A 21867-nucleotide genomic window follows, 5' to 3' on the forward strand; every position below is an offset into this window, starting at 1 on the left:
CCTCATTTTCTCAGGATGTCCTGATACATAAAAGGCGACACTTCCTCGTACTCCTAACGGCGGGCATATTTTCATTCCTGAGGTTTCTTTCAGCAAAGAATTTTTGAATTATTCTTGAAAATAAGATAAGTAAGTAATAAGATTAATCAGCAAAGTCAGTACGCTTGCATGCTGAAGATCTTTGTAATTTATGCACAAAATTTTACAATGCAATGTTTGAATCTCTAAGATTTCACAAAAACGTAATTAATTGTTTGCTTTACTGTATTTGATTAACAGCTGTAACCTCAGAGTCACGTACAAGAAGCAAAGGAGTCCATGGCAGGCAGCGATATCACTCTCAGTAGCTGCGTTTGTTCTCAAAACGTTCCACCTCCCTGCAGAGTCATTCGTGTTTGGTCCCCTCATGTGTGCACGCTCATGTGTGCACGCTCATGTGTGCACGCTCATGTGTGCACCCTCATGTGTGCACCCTCATGTGTGCATATATATACATTAATTAGTCATGTTGACAAGGTACCCTCAGGGTTTGGGTGCTTTAAAAAACAAAGACCTGTGTTAACCATTAGGAAAGCAGAACCCTGATGGATCCACCATCTGCACGAATACTTCTCGATGCTATTTTCATACATAAATGAACGGGACGGTGAATTGCTGAAGGATACAACAGTAACAGATGTTGAGACAGAATTGTACTCCCGCTCGTGAGCGGATTTCACTGGGATGCAAAGGAACGACGTTCAGCGTTCTTACTGATGGATTTGACTCGTGATGTTCGAGACTCGGTCCCCAGCAGAAGATCAGAAACACCCCGAAGGGACATTTCACGTTTCAGGAAGGACAACCAGGTCTAGTTCACGGATCACAGATTGTGCGTCTTTTTTATTTAAAGAACAGATGTTTGTCATCACGTGTGAAGCACTTACCCGTGGCCTCGGTGCTCGATTTCTAAAAGAAACACTTGTGGATTTTGACCCCGTTTCCGGAGGTTTATAACACAACCCCCCAACGCATACTTTGAAACAAGGCTGACACATTTATACGGCATTTTCGTGGGATGGTGGTTGAAAGACATTTCAGCATCGCTATAAATCAATTCCTTTAAATCCCAGACAGCTTCAAACCCATGTTTAAGTCTTGTTTCACGGACAGCTGCGATGGATCTACTCATCGAGTTGGCAGCCGGTTTAATATTTGCAAAGGCCGTATATTCTGGAAACGACGCTGCCGTCTGTGGCCAGCAGCATCGAAACTGAAGGAATATTTGTAATTCTTCTGCTGTCTGACACCTCGAGCTCTGCAACGCTCCTGCCTCTGTGGCGAAGATGAATTTGTCCTGGAATTCACAAACTTGCGGGATTTTCCTATCATTCGACAGATTTTTATCGAGCCAGAGTAATTATATTAGAAATACAAGTAAACGATGTTGCACAGCGATGAGATGATATCAAACAGAAGTCTCTTTTTTTTGTGCAACATCTGCAAATGTGTCCAGGAAATTAAAAATGAGAGCGTGCGTGCGTTTGTTACTCACGTGTGTCCAATCTCATGGGCGATAGTGAAGGCCGTCCCCAGGCCGATGTCCTCGTTGATGCTGCAGCTCCTCTCTGGCTCACACATCCCTCCTACCGGAGCCAGACCTGCAGAAATGCACTCTATGAATATAAAAAACAACTCTACTCTGAAGCAAGCACACGAACCGAATGAGAATCCCAACTGAGAGAAAGGATGATGTTCCCAGCAGCCGCAGCTCACTATTTTGCCAACTCTGCTTTTAGTAAAGCGTGCGTTGTTATCAGTAAACATGCAGAGTGTAAAAGTACACAGATGCACATCATTTGCATCGCACCTTCTTGAGCATGTAAGAACTTTAAACATGCATGCACACTTTTTTTAACGTCAAACCTGCAACTCTTTGGAAAGTAAGAGCACACTGGGTGGGACCCTTGAAATTATTCTCAGATGAGTAACTGATTTCAGAGTTAAGGATGGAAGAAGGTGTAGGGTTACGTTTATGGTTACGGTTGGGAGGAAGCATGAAGCTGTGACGGTCAGGGCTAGGAGAAAGAGTCAGCGGGATCAGAAATATGGAAGTTTGTGGTCACGTGTGATGGAAGGTTACCTAGAGTTTCACAGGGCTTGTTTTTTTGGATGCAGATGTCATACCTGCAAGACGTGAGGAAAAACAAAAAGGAGGTTTGACAGTCGTACACAACAAGGTGCAGAAACTGCATCAGCTGCTGCTTAAGATACATGTGAACACACTTGGACACGCAGCGTAGTCACACATGCACACAGTAGCGACAGCAGACGGATAAAGTTTTAAAAGAACAATAGGCGGAAACCGCGGACGGTCACTGCGGTGTCATCGCGTCTGAACAGCTTCCATCCCCGCTTGATAAATGCTGCTGTAAAACCGAGCTGTTCTCACCAAGCCGCCACCAAGACCGCATCTCAAAAAAGTTGTGACATTTATCTGCTTTCACGCCCCACCTCCCCTCGCCAACGCTAACCTCCCGCAGCTCGAGTTCGTGGCACATTCTTTTGCACAGAATAGGAAAGTATTTGTGGCAGCGCTGCCCAAGCACAAGTGCGTTCAGATGACTCTGACCAAACCGTGGCCGTGCTGTTCACTGTTGCACATTCCTGAGTCAATAGCACCAGTGTTTTTTTTGTTTTTACTTAACATGCATCTGCCACTGGTGTCTGCATTTTGTGCATTAAATGCGAGTATTCAAATAACGTAAACTATGATTCATCACCTTTTTCCCCCCAAAGTTAAACTATGTCAGTATTTGTTTTATCTCCCTTTTTTGGGGGCTGCAAAAATGAGATTGTAAGCATACGAACACTCATGCCTGCCATAAATGTTGACTTGCACAGAGTCTGTATCAGTTTGCAAAAAGCTATACTGTATAAATTTCCCCCATCCCTTAAGCGGAGCGATGCCAAAACACCGGTTCAGGAAAAGTGGAATGAAGAGAAGTTAAAAACAATCTTCAGTGTCGGGCAACACTCGGACTACATGCTGTCGTTTAAGACGAGTTAATCGAGGGAGCCGCGTCAAATTCAGCCTGTCAGGACTTGATAGCACATTAAATCCATCCATGAGATCCAGTGAACTCGGAGGAGGAGGCGGATCATCTCGGTGTCACTGTCTGATCAGGTGCTGAACTGTGTGGCGCCTGAACTGGACAGCCCAGCTCTCCTGGTCAGGTCTTACTGGCTGGGCCAACCTTACTATATTTAGTTTTCAACACATGACTGATTCTGTTGACTCTTAATTGAGGTTATTTGTTCCTACGAGGGTCACAAGCGGACATTCCCGCAGGACAGGTTTTTCTTTTCGAGGTTTCCGACCTGGTGATGAGCACGGCGGTGTCGTGATGAGCAATGCCGTTGTCAGGTATGGCGTTCCCGTAGCTGCTGCGGTGCTGGATGGTTTTCTGCCACTTGCAGAAGCTGTCTAAAGACTTCCCCGCATGATGGTTGATCTCCAGTGTGGGCTGGTGGGGACAGACAACAGAAGCACTTCCTTTGTTTAAACACAAAACAATCAGCTTCAGGAATGAACGAAAGATACTTAATGTGAAGTTATTCCAACATCAACAACAATTACAACAATGCTATAATAACCCCGTCTTCCTTTATTGCAGCGATTGAGGCATTTTTCCACCGCAGCATTGCATCTTAGTCCCTCAATCCTGTAAAAGATATGTAGAAGCGCGGAGGGAGTGCTCTGCTGGCCACAGCTGGCAAGAACTCGTAACCCAGGAATGTGTGCGGTGACATAACTAGTAATTGTCTTATCCCACAGTCCCTCATTTCTGGCCCTACTGCTGTCCTCATTTTCCTTTCCAGGGGCAGCTTGCCTATTCAGACCTGGAAAACGGCAGCAGGAGCGCTTGCACAGAACACTCTCGATCCCGCCCCGACCTCAACGGTCCACGGAGTAAGAATAACAACACTAATACTCGCCTACCGCTAATGACCCTAACATTTACTTCACTACCATGTGAGATAACGAACATATCCTGGCACTAAATTACGGGCTCTAATTTTGAGGCACTATGAAAAGCATGAATCATAAATGTTCCCTAATAAGACGGCCACAGAGGAAACCTCAAAGCAGCGCCGTAATTCCCCTTTAATTCAGCATGATTCATTTGTCAAAGTGCTACAAGGTTAACCTTAAAACGGAGCCGGGTACACGTCTCACCGCATACTGTTAATGGCAGGCTAATAAGGTCGTTTACTACAGAGTCACATGGCACAGTCGTCTGCTGAGCTGTGCTGGTAAGGTCATGCACTTTTTTATGAGCTAAACTCCTGCCCTGCGGTCAGGTGTGGACTCTGTCTCCGGCAGCTGCATCTTTTCTGACCTGCAGTCACTCGCTGGCGTTATAATACACGTGAAAAGGAGTCTGCAGCCATATTATCGGCAGCGGCTTGAGCTAAATGCTAGCATGAGTGCGTCTTCTGTGTTCACCTTCTCTTGTTCAACATGTGACTCTACCCCTGATTGTGCTCCTAGATGAAAAGGTCGATCATTCTTCCCTTATTACAATCGTATTTTTTTTAATGGATGTACACACAAAGCAATAATTTGTAAAATGTAACTGAAATATATCAAATCAAAAGTTAATTTATTCAAATAATCAGTGGGGGAAAATGTGCTCGGTGCCAATCAATTCAAGTTTATCTGCCTAGAATCCACTAAACCTTTGAGTGCACCAAAAAACCACATGCTGCCAGTGGATCATAAAAGCCGTTAGTTATGTATATTCTGTCACAGTAAGTTTTACTTATATAGTGCCAAAATCACCTCAAGGCACTTTACCTGTAGGTAAAGACCACACAGTATTAGAGAGAAACCCCCTATGAGCAAGCACGTTGGCGACAGTGGGAAGGAAAAACTCCCTTTTAACAGGAAGAAGCCTCCGACAGAGCCAGGCTCAGGAAGGGGCGGGACAAAAGACACACTGTGGAAAGAGTAGGACCAAAGCATTAGTATTAGCAGTAATTCATGCACCTTACCTGGTCTTCCATGAGCAGGATGAGCCGCGTCACCACGATGTTGACTGCATTCCCCAGGCTAGAATCCTGGAACAGTTTGGCAACCTGACCTCCAGGGAAACAAGAAAAGACCAGTCTTAAAAACGGCTGATAGAACAGCCGAGCACACCGCGGCGGGCTTTTTCCTGGCAATCGTTAGCGTATGTTCTGTAGATGACAGACATGTTTTCCCGTCATTTCTCCCCGCTGGAGCCCAAACGAAAAAAAGAAACAAAAAAAACACACTGGGGACGAGAGAAAACGGGACTTTGATGAATACAAATACAGATCCCGCCGCTCTGACTGCATAAACAGGTGCTTTTATTTTAACCAGGGTTTCATCCATATGGTGGTTTGAAAGTCAGAGCATACTGCACTGGAGAGGAGAGCTTTGTATCTAAACAGACCAGAGCCATACACTTATATGCTTGTGTCTTCATTTTCTAGCTAGGCGTTCACATTAAACGCAGCACTAATGTGTTCTCCGTGTACAACAGCTTAAGCACTGACCTTCCAAATCATCACCCTGGAAAGTCGGGAATAATTTGTGCAGCCAGGGCAAAAAGAATGCAGCTAAGTGACTTTAATGTATAACCAAAAGAAACTGGACTATTTTTAGAGCAAATCTGTATTAAAGAACCAAGAGCGATTCCTTCCCGCGTGCGTACGGTTTTCCAGTGATTAACTGCACGTACGAAAGCCTCACTGACTAAAACATGTGGCCTCCCCGAGGAGAAATCAGGCAACAGCTACGCATTTGTTTTTCTTTCTTTCTGTCTATAAACATTAATAATACATCCCCCGTAAGCCTGACTCGGCCTTGGAGACTTATTTCTGTCAGTGAAGACGACCCTGTTCTTTCCAGCTCGCCTTTAATCAGCTGAATAACATTTCCTTCTTTGCTTCGAAAGACGCCAGGCCACCAAATCACAGCCATGTGACAGTCAGTCGCTGAAAGCTGGTTTTTTTTCTTTTTTCATTAGAGGAAGAGGAAAGCTTTTGCGTTGTGAAACTTACAATATTCATGACTGCCAGGATGTATTGCTCGATGTCCCTGCGGCCGTGATAACCCACCATCATCTTATCAGCTACTACCAGCGTCTCCACGTAGCGCTCCCGGCTGACCGAACGCTTCAGAGGCAGCTGGCCACGGCCGACGTGATGAGGAGGCGTCTTCAGCGTCCGCTGCCACCACGACGCGCCCTTCATCGGCTTCTCGTCTGAGGCAGATCACACAATCTTACATTTTGACAGCGTGCTGTTGAAAAGAGCTCAAGTTGATCCAGCTTTGTATCGGAAACAGATTCTCTCGCTTTTCCCATCATTTGACCACAGATTAATAATAATTACAGCAATAACAGCAATTAGACGAAACACTCGACACACTTTGCGTAATCGTAGGGCAGATTTTAAAGGGCAGCTTTACAAAGTATCTTTCTTTTCTTATATTTGTCAAACGGCGGCTTTCCAAACATACTTGTGCTTTTTCAGCAAACGCCCTGTAACACAGACTCGGTCACGCCTAATCACAACCGGGAACGCAGACACAGCCGCAGCCTTCTGCTGCTGGCTGGTGCACAGACTGGCCTGCGGATGTTTACTCCTCCGGTCTGGACCTTAACGCCGCTACTAAAAAAGACCAGAATATCTCTCGTCTCACCAATGACTCCGCAGGATTGGCCCTTGTACTGATGGCGGAGCGATGACCGCTTATAAACCACATGGGGGCGCCCCTCTGCTCTCTCCTCGCTCTCTGTCCCGGTTTGGTTATCTGGTGAGACAAGGGGTTCAATCAGGTACTCCTCTCCCCCAGCAACAATCACCCCCTGCTGCAGAGAAACAGATTTGAAGAATAGAATAAAATGAGGATTGCCATCACGGCACACAGATGACTTTACAGTGCGAGTGTTTTCCTGAGAAACTCTTTTCAAAAAGTGAAAACAGATGAGTCAGTTAAGCTCACATACCTATGCCTAAAATATGCTCACTGGACACTTTATTAGGTACGCCTAATCAGCCAGTCACACGGCAGCAACTCAAGCATGACCAGGACGACCTGCTGAAGGTGATTTAGGTGACTTTGAACGTGGATTGTTTAAGAAACTGCTGATCTCCTGCTATTGTCACAACCATCCCTAAGGTTTACTGAGGATGGTCTAAAAAGAGAAAATGTTTTCTGGATGAAAAGCAGAGATCAGACGGTCAGACTGCTTTCAGCTGACAGGAAGAGATGATGGCGCAGCACGTTGAACCTTGGAGAAGGTGGGCGGCAGCTTCAGACGACCACAACAGGTGCTACACCTGCCGGGAATCTGAGGATGCGGATCACACCGGCTCCTCGAGATCGGACGACAGCAGATTGGAAAAACATCGGATGGTGGAGTGTAAACGAACACAAGCATCCTCCACATCCTGCTTGTACGGTGCAATCCGTCAGCCTGCTGGTGGCGTTAATGGTGCGCAGGGTATTTTCTTGGCACACTTTAGATTATTTGGGTGAAAGTGAACAACGCTAGCGAACCTTCAAACTTCACAGGAAACAGCTCGATCGTCCCGTCTGTGTTGGGCCCTTTGGGCGGTGCACACATACACAGACGAGCACACATGAGAGCATGAAAGAGTGAATGAGAGCGAGGAAAATGAGAGAGCGAGACAGAGAGAGCGATACACTAACACTTCCTTTGATTCCGCTCAGATGTGTTGGCTTTGGTCAGAGCGAGAGTCTCCTCACCCGAATGGCGGCGGCAGCTTTCAAAGTGCTTTTAATCCCATAATAAAGTTAGTGACGGTCCTCTGGACACACAGCCCGCTCGCCGGTGAATGCGCTCACGCTGGTTTGACTAACAGTGATTACGTGTCCAGCTTATTAACGCTTTGCGAACACGTCTAATCCTCAGCTGCGTATACAACTGTTATTTTGGGGTCTGCTGTTTGTAGTGAGAGGATACACAGATACACAGCGCTGTGAATACAGCAGAATGAATTCATCCAACGAAACGGGGCGCAGAGGAGAACGAGCTCTCACCCGCCGACGAGTGTGCGTGAGTCGTCCGCCGTGGAGGGCTGAGGTGACTTCAAAAGAAAGAGAAATGGATCCGGTGTCTTTTAAGGGTCACGTCAGACAGCTGTAAGATGTCATTTACACTTTCTAGAGATCAAAGCGAGCATTACAGAGCACGACGCACTGCAGGTTACAGGTAGACGTTTAACAGATTGCAGTTATTAAATTTATTGGACATGACACTATGTTAACCCTCATATAAGTAACTACTGCTGTCTTGATTTGCTGTAAACCTGAGAATGGTGGAGGAGCTGTTATCACCTTGTGCACCTGGGCAATTACTTAGATCAGTGCATGGGGCACTGCCGGTTACTACCCAGGTCTTGGCTAGCAAACAAAGTTGAGCAAGCTTAGAGCCTCCACGCTGTGAAACAAGTCTGACCACCGAGATCATAATGGCACTTAAAAAAAAATTATTTTCTGACTTTCTTCTTGAAACACTTTTATTACAAGTAAAAAGCCTCTGTGAATGTCACAGTACTGAGTGTTTCAGATTCTCATTTAATATTCTTTGAATTCTTAGTGGTCTTAGTCCTTCCTGCCTCAGTGTTTAGTCTCTGTTCCCATGTTTACTCTGTGCTTTTGTCCCATGTTTCATGTATAATCACCCTTGTCTCTATGTCCCTGTGTCTCCCGTGTGTTGTATACTCAGGCCTGAAGTTCTCTGTCGCTACATCTTCCCTGTGTTCCACATCTAGTTACCGTATTTTTTGTACATAAGGCATATCGGACAATAAGGCGCATTAATCAAAACAAAACAGTCAGATAAGTCAAACTTTACTCAGCTCATTCTTCTTGCTTCCTCCTCTTCCCTACCATTGATTCATTGATGCTGAATTCTCTGCAGCTGCTCTATTCCCATGTTGTTGCAGTATATGAATGACTAACCTCGTATTGTGGATGGATTATCTCAGTTGTTCTCCTGACTGATGTTTGGTCCGTTTACAGCATCCTGCCATGCGATTGCATTTGTCCCTAACCATCGGGAACCCTCATCTTAACTTTTATCAAGTGGAAAAAAGTTAGCATTCATCCTCCAGCTTCACTGTTTATGCTATGCTAACATAGCTGTGTAGCTAGTGATCACGTAGCACATCATTATATACCAGCTAGCCCAACTTCAGTAACCCTACAAACGTCACTGTTTAGTTTTCTGTCTTCATTTATGTTGGAAGTGATAACAGAGCTGTACGTTTGATTTTTTTCAGAAATCTCTCAGTCAGAACATGCTATATCATGTTTAGGTGGAAGCTAGCGAGCTAACTTCCTGCTAACTTCTAACTCTGTTAAATTTTGTTTTCATGGATGCCTGGATGTTAAACTTAATTGTTACACCTGGTAAAGCAGCAGCGCTGATCATTTTATTAAAGATGAAAGAATTTAGACAGTTTTAACTCTCAGTGATGCTGCAGTGTTCGTTTGTTTTTGGGACCTGAAAGAGATGGAGTTTAGGACCCAGATTCCTCCTCGAGGCTCCTGACTACAGTAGCCGTGATGCTCCAACAATCCATCAAGTGCGGCTTCATAGCTACCAAAGTTGCACTAAAACATTTTTGAGAGTGAGGTGATCCGCCTCCACTGTCTGTGTTTGGGTCCGCATCCTCCTCACGCCGCCCTCGCAGACGTGACAGTGAGTGTTTGATTTTTACCCATCTTTAGTTTTATTGGTTTTTATCAATCTCTGGGATTTTAATATACTTTGATTTCTTTCTGTAAACCTTCTAGTAACTTAGAACAGTCAACAGCTTTATTCGCCACATGCAGGTTGCCCCCGCAGTGGACTGGACCACTGAATGGTAGAAAAGTCTAAATAAAGTTTATTACTGCCTTTTCCTCGCAACCATCTATCACAAGCAACTTTACACTATGACACAACATAAATCCTCAGAATGGAAATACTGATAGTCAGGGATTTCTTATACAATTATTATAAACTAACCAGACACTTCATTAATTACACTCTTTACACTACTGGGTTGGACACCACCCCACCACCGTCTACTTTTTTAGGGCTTCAGACACATCTTAAATCTTTGTTCCACAGATTTAACAAGGTGCTGGAAATTTTAATTCATACAGATGTGATAGCATCACACAGCTGCTGCGGATCAGTCCTGTTCCATCACATCCCAAAGGTGTTGTATTGTATTGAAACTGGTGACTGTGGAGCCCGTTTGAGTACAGCGAACTCTTCTTTATTTTCAGGAAACCAGTTTAAGATGATCTGAGCTTTGTGACGTTGCCCCTCATCTTGCTGGAAGCACCATAAGAAGATGGGAACACCGTGGAAGTCCATAAAGACATGAACAAGGTTTTTATCGACGGACTGATTCGTATTGTTTCTGTCTGACACTGATGTTTGAATGTGGCGGCAGTAATCAGGACTCATCAGACCAGACAACGTTTTTCCAGTCTGCTATCATCATCATCATCATTCTGGTGAGCCCGTGTGAACTGCAGCTGCAGTTTCCTGTCTTAGCTGACAGGGGTGGCAACCTGTGTGGTCTTCTGCAGCCGCAGCCCGCCTGCTTCAACATGCACAATCAGAGACGCTCTTCTGCATACCTCCTTTGGAACGAGCGGTTACTTGAGTTGCTGTTGCCTTCTGGTCAACATGAAGCATCGACAACTGACCCCAACGAGGTATTTTCTCACAAAAAATGCAGATCGCTGGAACTTTTCTGACCATTCTCTGTAAACGGATGGCTGTGCGGGAAAATCCCAGCAGATCAGCAGTTTCTGAAATACTCAGACCAGCTCGTCTGTCACCAACAGCCACGTTCAAAGTCACTTAAATCATATTTCCACCACAATTTCAGCAAATCGTATGCTTACGTGTGATTGGCTGATTAGATATTTGCACCAAGTGGACCACACTTGAAAGGTACGCCTAACAAAGTTGCTGGTAATCACCTTAAAAAGCTTTAAGTCTACAGTAGCAGCGCTGGACTGGACACAATTAATGATGTCATCTTTTAAAGTGAAAAGTGTCTCTTTTGTAGCATAAATTCTTCCTTTCAGATAAGGTTTAGAGCTGCTCGAGGACTCGAGGTTTGCTAAAGTGTCACGCTTTGATGTCAGGATCTGCTGCTGCTGCCGTCACTCAGTGTACGAGCTGTGGATTTAAACGGGAGGGTCGAGTCTTACCAGGCCGTTACAGTTGCTCAGGGCCACTTTGCTGGAATGCGGTTGGTCTTGGAGGTGTCCCACATAGTGGCAATGAGGAGAGTAAGGGTGACTCCAGGCTAAACGACCCCTCTTCCAGTACTCCACCTGGAACTGCCGTGACAGCAGGCTTCCCTGTAGCGTCAGGTTGAGCAGGAAGTTGTTCCGGGATGTCGACAGCTGGTAGAAGAGCTAATAGACAGAAAGATGCACAAGAAATTAATAAATATATGTATTTTTAATTTTAAAAAAGTTACATAAAAAAGCATAATACAGAGTCAGGAAGCCTGTCTTCAGTGCTGCGCCTTCTTCTTTGGTGGTGTTCAGTCATTTTTGAGTCCAGCATCTCGCCACTGGGTCCTACACGTACTGGGATGGCGATCTCATACTGGCCTAGACTGGATAGGAAAGCAGCTAGAAGGGGAGAAATAAAGACAGTGTAAAATCAACACCAGAGTTTAACTAGATAAAGACAAAATTCAGCTTCTTCCAAGTGACTCTAATAAAAAATACAAACCTGGAAGATTTGCGAGCTGCTTATTTTAAATCACACAATGGGCTTTTTTATTGAGTGACTAACCCAGTTGGAAAAGAGGAACTTGCAGACTTTTTGGCCTCCGCTCCAAGTACCCCTCCTTCACAAGGCCATAAGGATGTTCCCATGGTTACCTTGAAACTGTATACTTCCTGTCTGTGCAAGAGGCCGGCAATGATTTATTGTCCAAACTCGCTCAGCTCCAAACAGCCGGCGTCAGCTTACTAACGGGGAAGGGTCACTAGCAAAAGGAGCCCAGCTTAAACCTTTGGTCTCGCTTGGTGGAGAAGCGGCCCCTTCCCACACAGAGTAAATACCCAGAGATCAGAGCTCCCTGGTACAGACTTAAAGGAAAAATCTCTCTGAAGGCAGCAGATAGCTGTGCCTGGAATAAACAGCGCAATTACAGCACAAACACTGCGTTCACACAGACTTTGTGAGGCTGCAGTGTATTTGTGACATGGGAACGTTAGTGCAAAACACAACCGGCGTTCGAGCCTTTCGAACTGTGGGAACCAAAACACAAATGCAGTTTCTGCATTTCAGATTTCACGGTTAATCTTCCAGCCCCGTGTCGGCAAAAAACACCCTTTCAACACAAAGGACGCAGCCCTCGTGTTTAGTCTAAATTAGATTGAGACTAAACATGTTTCAGGTATCTATCCGTCTGTCATCTCCTCCCTGTCCAACAGCGTGTTCCCACTTTTCCTCATTATCGCACCTCCACACCAAGCTGCACACCTGCACCCCATTACCACATCGCTTTTTGCCGTATTCCTCTGCAAGATTATCTAATGTGTTGCAGCCACAGCGTCATACTAACTTGTTTCGTCTGTCTATTAATGTTCTGCCATAAAATCCAGCTCCCTAGTAAACTCTGATTTTTAGCTTACATAGTGTTTGGGTCTCGTCTTGTTTCATTGGGCTGCTAAACGGTCCAAAAACACCCTGTGAGTAGTAATTCATTTATATATCAGTACTTCTCTCACACCAACCAGTCGCAGCAGATGGCCCCGCCCCTCCCTGAGCCTGGTTCTGTCGGAGGTTTCTTCCTGTTAAAAGGGAGTTTTTCCTCCCCACTGTCACCAAAGTGCTGCTCATAGGGGGTCACAAGATTTTGGGGTTTTCTCCGTTTTATTGTAGGGTCAACCTCACAATATAGAAGCACTTTGTTGTTGTGATTTGGCGCTGTAGAAATAAAACTGAATTAAATTGAATACTGCTACTGAAACCAATCAGACAGTGCATTAAATACAGACAGTCAAGTGATATATTTTTTATACTGTAGTCAACATTAACATTGCATTAAGAGTGCATGTACCAGCTTTATAAAAACTTATTCTGGGTCAAAGTCTGTTTTTCCTTAACAGATCTGATCATTTACAGTGGGGCAAAAAAGTATTTAGTCAGCCACCGATTGTGCAAGTTCCCCCACCTAAAATGATGACAGAGGTCAGTAATTTGCACCAGAGGTACACGTCAACTGTGAGAGACAGAATGTGAAAAAAAAATCCATGAATCCACATGGCGGATTTGTAAAGAATTTATTGGTAAATCAGGGTGGAAAATAAGTATTTGGTCAATAACAGAAATACAACTCAATACTTTGTAACATAACCTTTGTTGGCAATAACAGAGGTCAAACGTTTACTATAGGTCTTTACCAGGTTTGCACACACAGTAGCTGGTATTTTGGCCCATTCCTCCATGCAGATCTTCTCGAGAGCAGTGATGTTTTGGGGCTGTCGCCGAGCAACACGGACTTTCAACTCCCGCCACAGATTTTCTATGGGGTTGAGGTCTGGAGACTGGCTAGGCCACTCCAGGACTTTCAAATGCTTCTTACGGAGCCACTCCTTTGTTGCCCGGGCGGTGTGTTTTGGATCATTGTCATGTTGGAAGACCCAGCCTCGTTTCATCTTCAAAGTTCTCACTGATGGAAGGAGGTTTTGGCTCAAAATCTCACGATACATGGCCCCATTCATTCTGTCCTTAACACGGATCAGTCGTCCTGTCCCCTTGGCAGAAAAACAGCCCCATAGCATGATGTTTCCACCCCCATGCTTCACAGTAGGTATGGTGTTCTTGGGATGCAACTCAGTATTCTTCTTCCTCCAAACACGACGAGTTGAGTTTATACCAAAAAGTTCTACTTTGGTTTCATCTGACCACATGACATTCTCCCAATCCTCTGCTGTATCATCCATGTGCTCTCTGGCAAACTTCAGACGGGCCTGGACATGCACTGGCTTCAGCAGCGGAACACGTCTGGCACTGCGGGATTTGATTCCCTGCCGTTGTAGTGTGTTACTGATGGTGACCTTTGTTACTTTGGTCCCAGCTCTCTGCAGGTCATTCACCAGGTCCCCCCGTGTGGTTCTGGGATCTTTGCTCACCGTTCTCATGATCATTTTGACCCCACGGGATGAGATCTTGCGTGGAGCCCCAGATCGAGGGAGATTATCAGTGGTCTTGTATGTCTTCCATTTTCTGATGATTGCTCCCACAGTTGATTTTTTCACACCAAGCTGCTTGCCTATTGTAGATTCACTCTTCCCAGTCTGGTGCAGGTCTACAATACTTTTCCTGGTGTCCTTCGAAAGCTCTTTGGTCTTGGCCATGGCGGAGTTTGGAGTCTGACTGTTTGAGGCTGTGGACAGGTGTCTTTTATACAGATGATGAGTTCAAACAGGTGCCATTCATACAGGTAACGAGTGGGGGACAGAAAAGCTTCTTACAGAAGACGTTACAGGTCTGTGAGAGCCAGAGATTTTCCTTGTTTGAGGTGACCAAATACTTATTTTCCACCCTGATTTACGAATAAATTCTTTACAAATCCTACCATGTGAATTCATGGATTTTTTTTCACATTCTGTCTCTCACAGTTGAAGTGTACCTCTGGTGCAAATTACTGACCTCTGTCATCATTTTAAGTGGGGGAACTTGCACAATCGGTGGCTGACTAAATACTTTTTTGCCCCACTGTACATATGCCTGTGTAGGTTCTCACTCATTCGGGTCATGGTAGTCTTAGGAGCTTGGAAACAAAGCGACTGGACTTCTTTAAGTAACTTATAGAAGCTTAAAGCTGAAAGAAACTTAAAGAAGTCCAGTCGCTTTGTTTCCAAGCTCCTTAGACCTTCATTTAGATAAACAACTGCCTGGATGTATTTCAACATAGACACTGTGCCAAAAGCTTACTATTTGGAGACACACTTCAACACTACCTCCCACTTCATTGGGTACACCTGTTCAACAGCTTATAAATGCAACACAGTGTAAGTGCATTGCAACCGAGCACCAGAACGGGGAAGAAGGCTGATTGTAAGGCAGTAGTAACTCGAATATCCACTCACTAATCTCAGTCCAGCACCTTTGGGTATGTGTAGAACCAAAGAGTCACATCGTGGACATGCAGGCAACAAATCTGCGCCAACTGTGCGATGCCGTCATGTCGACACGGACCAAAATCTGTGAGAAATGTTTGCAGCAACTGGTTGGGTCTGTGCCATGTTTTAAAGCAGCTTTGAAGGTGAAACGGCGTCCGACCCAGTAGGAATATACCCACTGAAGTGGCTGGGAAATGTCGGTGGAAAAACAGAACTTAAACCTAAAAGCATACTGCAATCCACACAGATGCATACCTAATATCTGCTTTATAGCTGAAGCATTGGAAATGAAAATGAGATGAAACCCTGAATTCTCAGAGTGAGCATCAGCGGCAACATCCGTTACTTCTTATTTACTCACCAAAATAGCTCTTATTCTCATTATTACTTTTAGCCATGACTCTCCTACAGTGGGCAATCGAGGCACCCCACTGGCATTTTTCCCCCCAAACTTCCTGAAAAGCATTAGATTTCCCACAACAAATCCATCCTGTTCTTGTAAAGCACAGCATGTAAGCCGGCAGGTGGTATTTCCCCTACGTTTGAAGCACAGGAAAAACTCCTGGACAGAAAATGTAAGTACTAATAAAGCAGATAGAATTTGTGTCTATAGAAGAAATTAACGAGACCTCACACAGAATTAAGTGTAATGAAAACCAGAAGACACATGAACCTACAGTCTAAAGCTACAGCTTGGGCGAACTCAACAAATCCTCATTCCCACACCCACAGGGACACGAAACACAGGCAGCTTCAAAGGATTGTTGTGAAAACAGTTACAGGAGACATTTATGGATGCTATGAACTCAGAACAGCCAGCGAGAAGTAAGAGTGCAAAAATAGTTATCAACCCTTTAGTGAGCCATTAGAGGTGCAGTCTTAGATTTGCTGTATTAAAGCTTCTAAAAATAGCACTATACAAAAGTCTTGAGTCATGCCTCATTTCTTTATATTTTGCTTTCTTATTATTTCTTTGTGGTCTTTAAAATTTTTCAGAGGAATGTTTTTGTGTGTCTTAATGCACGTATCACTGACCTGTGACTCACTCAAGCATAAAAACAGCATCTAACTCAAGAAATGGACCCGTGGTGTGTTCAAACACAACAGATGACCTTTAAATTGTATTTTAGGAACTTTGTTTCTAGCAATTCAGTGGAAAAACACGTGATTTATTTCCCTTTCTTTTGCTGAACTTATGAGAAAAATAACACAGGCATAAAATCGTATTTTTGCACCGATGAGGTGATTCCCAACGACCTATTAGGTGAAAATTTGGCATGTCTCGGCCAGTGTTGGTCAAGTTACTTGAAAAAAGTAATTAGTAACTAATTACTGCCCCCAAAAAGTAATCCCATTACTTTACTGATTACTTATTTTCAAAAGTAATTAATTACTTAGTTACTTAGTTACTTTTTAAAAACACGATTTACAACCTGAACAGGTGATAAAGTGATAGATCTTTCAGCCCAATTCTACTTTTTCTGCATAATCCATCATACAAAATGTAATCAAATGGAAAAGTCTCTTTTTAAAACTTGTTTTATTAGTTTTAATCGTTTAACTTTATGCATCAAGCAAATATTTAATTATCTGCAACATTCTCTGACTGGAAGAAATTAGTTTAACATTTAAACCTATTTTCTGCACATCCCAGCACATAAAATAAAATATTTTTTGTGTTTACACTCAGTCTTTCAAATAGATGCAAGTAAAACACAGCAGAAAATAAATAAAGTCAAAGACTCAGCGGTCCTGTTGCTCTATTTTCACCTGTAAAGCAGGAGTGGGGCAGGCGGAGGTTTACCCTGGTGCAGGTGTGCCGCGGTCAGTGGAAGAATCCGCGAGTTTCTCTGTGAGTTTCCCATTACGTCGTAGCTACTCGGTGCTTGCTCGGAAGTTTAGGGTTTTTTTTCGCTGTAAAAAGAAGTTTTCTTCCCACGCACAGCGGACACTAATGTTTTTGTCCCTTTGTATGGAATCAAACTCAAAGTAAGGTCAGTACTTCCACGCTTTAAACGCTGCACACTCATACTCTCTCTGCACTCGATATATGATCCATTGTTGATCTGCACACAGCTGTTGTCACTGTAATCTAATTACCGTTTTTGCAATAGTAATCCCTTACTTTACTCGTTACTTGAAAAAAGTAATCAGATTACGCGTTACTGCCCATCTCTGGTCTCGGCATGATGTGCAGCATGTCCTTGAGGAAACTGCACAAGTGGAGAATAAAAGAAGAACTAGCAAACCTCGGAAAAAAAAGATCTACAAAAAGTATCAGAAAGTCAGCAAAACGCTGAAACGACCTGAGCGAAGCATCTGGCCCTTCACGTGATCCATCTGCTGTTCACTTAAAACTTCATCTGAAATGTCTGTGAAGGTCCTCAGTTATCCAGGTCATCGTAGTCTAAGGACCTTGGAAAGAAAAGCATCTGAGCGTCTGAGCTCACCCGAAACCTTGGCTGATTGTGACCCACACCCATTTTCACACCTGGGCTCGTGTGATTGGGTAGAGGATCAATAGGGGGTCCACTGTCCCACTTGGGGGGAACACTCACACAGGGCTTAAGGCTACGTCCACACCAGCCCAGATAGACTTGAAAACGTGTCCACACCAGCGTTTTCAGTCGTTTTCACAGAGTTGTGCGTCCACATTGAAACGGCCCAAAACGCTTACGTTCCAGTCCTGCGCAAAAGCAAGTGAGAATTAAAGAATTTAAAGAAAAACTATCAGGAGTACAAACTGATATTAATCTTTTTTAGGGCTGTCAAAATTGAGAGCAAACAAAACAACTGCTGTATAATTGGTTACATGACTGCATCACATGACTAAAATGCGTCATCGTCTGCGTTTTCGAGTGTCCACACTGCGACGGGACAGCTTCTTTTTGAAATGTATGTGTTTTTGAGAGCGTTTTCAAAACGCTGCATTTTTCCTTGAGGAAAACGCCGTCTCAGTGTGGACGTGAGGCCAAAACGGAGAGAAAACGAAAACGCATTAGTGTGGACGTAGCCTCAGTCTTCTTGGATGAGAAGTAAAACGTCTTCAAGCAACTTAAAGAAGTCCAGACACTTTTCTTTCCAAGCTCCTTACTCTTCATCTGAAAAGGTTTCACTGGAAGGATCGCTGTCGAGAAGACGTTCTTAAGGAAGGGGGACAATTCAATTCAATTCAATTCAATTTTATTTATGTAGCGCCAAATCACAACAAAAGTCGCCTCAAGGCGCTTCATAGATACAGAGAAAAACCCAACAATCATATGACCCCCTATGAGCAAGCACTTTGGCGACAGTGGGAAGGAAAAACTCCCTTTTAACAGGAAGAAACCTCCGGCAGAACCAGGCTCAGGGAGGGGCGGGGCCATCTGCTGTGATTGGTTGGGGTGAGAAAAGGAAGACAGGATAAAAGACATGCTGTGGAAGAGAGACAGAGGTTAATAACAGATATGATTCAATGCAGAGAGGTCTATTAACACATAGTGAGTGAGAAAGGTGACTGGAAAGGAAAAACTCAATGCATCATGGGAATCCCCCGGCAGCCTATGCCTATTGCAGCATAACTAAGGGAGGATTCAGGGTCACCTGGTCCAGCCCTAACTATATGCTTTAGCAAAAAGGAAAGTTTGAAGCCTAATCTTGAAAGTAGAGATAGTGTCTGTCTCCTGAATCCAAGCTGGAAGCTGGTTCCACAGAAGAGGGGCCTGAAAACTGAAGGCTCTGCCTCCCATTCTACTTTTAAATACTCTAGGAACAACAAGTAGGCCTGCAGAGCGAGAGCGAAGTGCTCTAATAGGGTGATATGGTACTACAAGGTCATTAAGATAAGATGGGGCCTGATTATTTAAGACCTTGTATGTGAGGAGCAGGATTTTGAATTCTGGATTTAACAGGAAGCCAAAACAGGAGAAATCTGCTCTCTCTTTCTAGTCCCTGTCAGGACTCTTGCTGCAGCATTTTGGATCAGCTGAAGGCTTTTCAGGGAGTTTTTAGGACTTCCTGATAATAATGAATTATAGTCGTCCAGCCTGGAAGTAATAAATGCATGAACTAGTTTTTCAGCGTCACTCCGAGACAGGATATTTCTAACTTTAGAGATGTTGCGCAAATGGAAGAACGCAGTCTTACATATTTGTTTAATATGTGCTTTGAAGGACATGTCCTGGTCAAAAATGACTCCAAGGTTCCTCACAGTGTTACTGGAGGCCAAGGTAATGCCATCCAGAGTAAGAATCTGGTTAGATACCATATTTCTAAGATTTTCAGGGCCGAGTACAATAACCTCAGTTTGATCTGAATTAAGAAGCAGAAAGTTAGCGGCCATCCAGGTCTTTATGTCTTTAAGACATTCCTGCAGTTTAACTCATTGGTGTGTGTTATCTGGCTTCATGGACAGATAGAGCTGGGTGTCATCGGCATAGCAGTGAAAATGTATGCTATGTCTTCTAATGATGCTGCCTAAGGGAAGCATGTATAATGTAAACAGAATTGGTCCTAGCACTGAACCCTGTGGAACTCCATAATTAACCTCAGTGTGTGAAGAGGACTCTCCATTTACATGCACAAACTGGAGTCTATTAGATAGATATGACAAGCTGAAAGTGCTCAGGTGCCACATTACACAAGAACTGGACTGAAAATCAGCAGCCACGGGTCTGATGCTTCGAGTGGTTGTTAATATGCACGGACGAGGTCAAAACACGGTGGAGGCTCAGTCACGGCTCAAGCCAGACGTCAGCATTTACTGAGCACAGAACAAAAGGCAGCCAGAGAAGAGCTTTGAATGTCCTCCTAGAAATATTCCTGAAGACTCCACAAAGAAACTTTTCCCAAGGTGGTCGTCCCAAATACTGACTGACAGTAAAGTACAAACTCTGTTTTTGCTTTCATGCTGTATTTCCATGTATGTTTGCACGTTTTAATGCATCGCCATGCCTGTATTTCACATTTTCCTAGCAAAATATAAAGAAATGAGGGATGGTTTGAGATTTTTGCAGAAGCAGCTTGTTAATCACTTGCTGATAAGATTACCAGATGATAAGACGGGGACACGTATGTCTTTGCATCACAAAGACATACAGCTTAGGAAACAGTTTATTATGTTGGACTGCAGTAAAGCACAGGCGGCTCTATTTGGCAGCATGAAGCTGCTGTTTTACATTACGCCTAATGTAAGCTACAGAAAGAGTTTCTCACTGTAATAAAAAAATGTTTTAAATCTGACAAATGCTGACTTCCTCAGGCCGGTACACTATTTTATGCCTAATAACTGACATCTTCAGGATTTCAAATGACGAAAGGAAGAAAAAAAATTGAAAAAATATGACCAAAAATAATTTGCATAAAGTCAAGATTTCAGATGAGTTAAGCACAAGTTTGAAATAACTAGACAAAGACAGCATATAACTGGCAAAAAACCCAAAACAACAACTATAGATTCATGCACAAGAATTCCAGGTTCATACAGAAACCACAGCTGCAGTGTGGTGTGTGCAGGTAATGAAATAACTGCACCCAGAATGCACTTCTGCTTCATAGGAAGGAAAGAAAACGCAGCATACGACAACACATTATTCCTGATTTTCTAGTCAACCATGCGGTTTAAGCTATAGCGACCTAGTGCGAAGGAACTCAACGTCTGATTCAGGATCAGAAAAATCGAACAGGAGACGTCGAAACAAAGAGGAAACAGTCGGTGGAAACACGCGTGCTATATTTAATAGGAGAGAACACCCTGACTGGGTGCCATACAGAAATGTCTTTGCTGATAAATACACCCTCAGTTCTGTTATCGCCAAATGAAAATAGTGAAAGGAAGCACTCTGATGGAAAAGTGCCCCACCCTCCACGCCAGCTACACCACGACTGTTTTGCAGACCAAACCCTGCTGCCTCTTTGAAGCAAAGAGATTTTTACATGCGGTGATTCTTCAGTATGAAATATATGAGTTATGAAGAAGCTCTGATGGGCCGTATCGGTGCCTCTCTTCTCCTGTGTGCAGTCTGGGAGCACAAATACAGACACTTCTAACTTTGAGGCAACAATTTGGGAAGCAGGAACAACGTGACCTCAAATCTGTCCGACACATTTTAAATGAAGTTGAGTATCAGCTGTGAGCCAGGGGATCGCAAGTTCGATTCCTGCCTGGGGCGTCTGTATCCAGTAAGGGTCCTAAGGCTAGACCCCCTATGCTAAGCAAGCCTACCGCAGACATGAGCGAGACAGATAAATATGAAGGCATGCCGGCTCGGACGTCGCCCGGATCAACAAGGTCCGCGTCAGGTGTTGAGGAACCAGGGCACCCTGACGAAAAGTGGGCTACTGGAACAAGAAGGCATCGGTGGGCAAGAGACGAAAACAGGGCGTTGTTGGAATGCTACTATGCAAGTAACCCCGGCGGAAGGGGCTACATGAATAGGATGAGGGACCTATGGATTCTTCGATACCCAACATCCACAATGACGGCGAAACAACTAGTAGCTCAGTGTTCCAACATTCGAAAGAAGGGACTGCTCTCACAGCTAGAGATTGACGAGGTACAACACAAATGCTACGGCAAGGAGGAGTCAGGACGCCAGGTCAGGGGGGAGATATCATCACCCCCACCCGAGATTGGGTACATAGCCCCAAGTGCGATAGGAGAAGGATCGTTGAGTGCGAGAGGA

The 21867-nt window shown here is 44.2% G+C and overlaps 2 protein-coding genes across 15 annotated transcripts in view; one reads left to right on the top strand and one right to left on the bottom strand.

Annotated features, from left to right (window-relative positions):
- The window catches only part of adamts10 (ADAM metallopeptidase with thrombospondin type 1 motif, 10), a 61478-nt gene that overhangs the window by 28458 nt on the left and 11153 nt on the right, over positions 1–21867 (bottom strand). For 3 of the 10 annotated variants that reach the window (XM_082511193.1, XM_082511189.1, XM_082511191.1), the window contains 8 exons: positions 11556–11695; positions 11264–11473; positions 6716–6884; positions 6073–6275; positions 5038–5121; positions 3361–3506; positions 2123–2166; positions 1535–1640 (listed from right to left, as the gene is read on the bottom strand). In XM_082511193.1, the coding sequence (XP_082367319.1) occupies positions 1535–1640; positions 2123–2166; positions 3361–3506; positions 5038–5121; positions 6073–6275; positions 6716–6884; positions 11264–11473; positions 11556–11695 (1102 nt within the window). The other 7 variants (XM_082511192.1, XM_082511194.1, XM_082511190.1 and 4 more) reach the window with 7 other exon arrangements.
- zap70 (zeta chain of T cell receptor associated protein kinase 70) overlaps positions 8035–21867 on the top strand; it is a 41305-nt gene continuing 27472 nt past the window's right edge. The window contains exons 1-3 of one of the 5 annotated variants that reach the window (XM_082511212.1): positions 8101–8182; positions 10322–10427; positions 10596–10759. In XM_082511212.1, coding sequence (XP_082367338.1) covers positions 10652–10759 — 108 coding nt within the window. In that variant the 5' untranslated portion in view covers positions 8101–8182; positions 10322–10427; positions 10596–10651. The other 4 variants (XM_082511211.1, XM_082511208.1, XM_082511210.1 and 1 more) reach the window with 4 other exon arrangements.

The sequence above is a fragment of the Aulonocara stuartgranti genome, assembly GCF_965226115.1.
Source record: "Aulonocara stuartgranti genome assembly, chromosome: 17".
NCBI classification, from domain to species: domain Eukaryota; kingdom Metazoa; phylum Chordata; class Actinopteri; order Cichliformes; family Cichlidae; genus Aulonocara; species Aulonocara stuartgranti.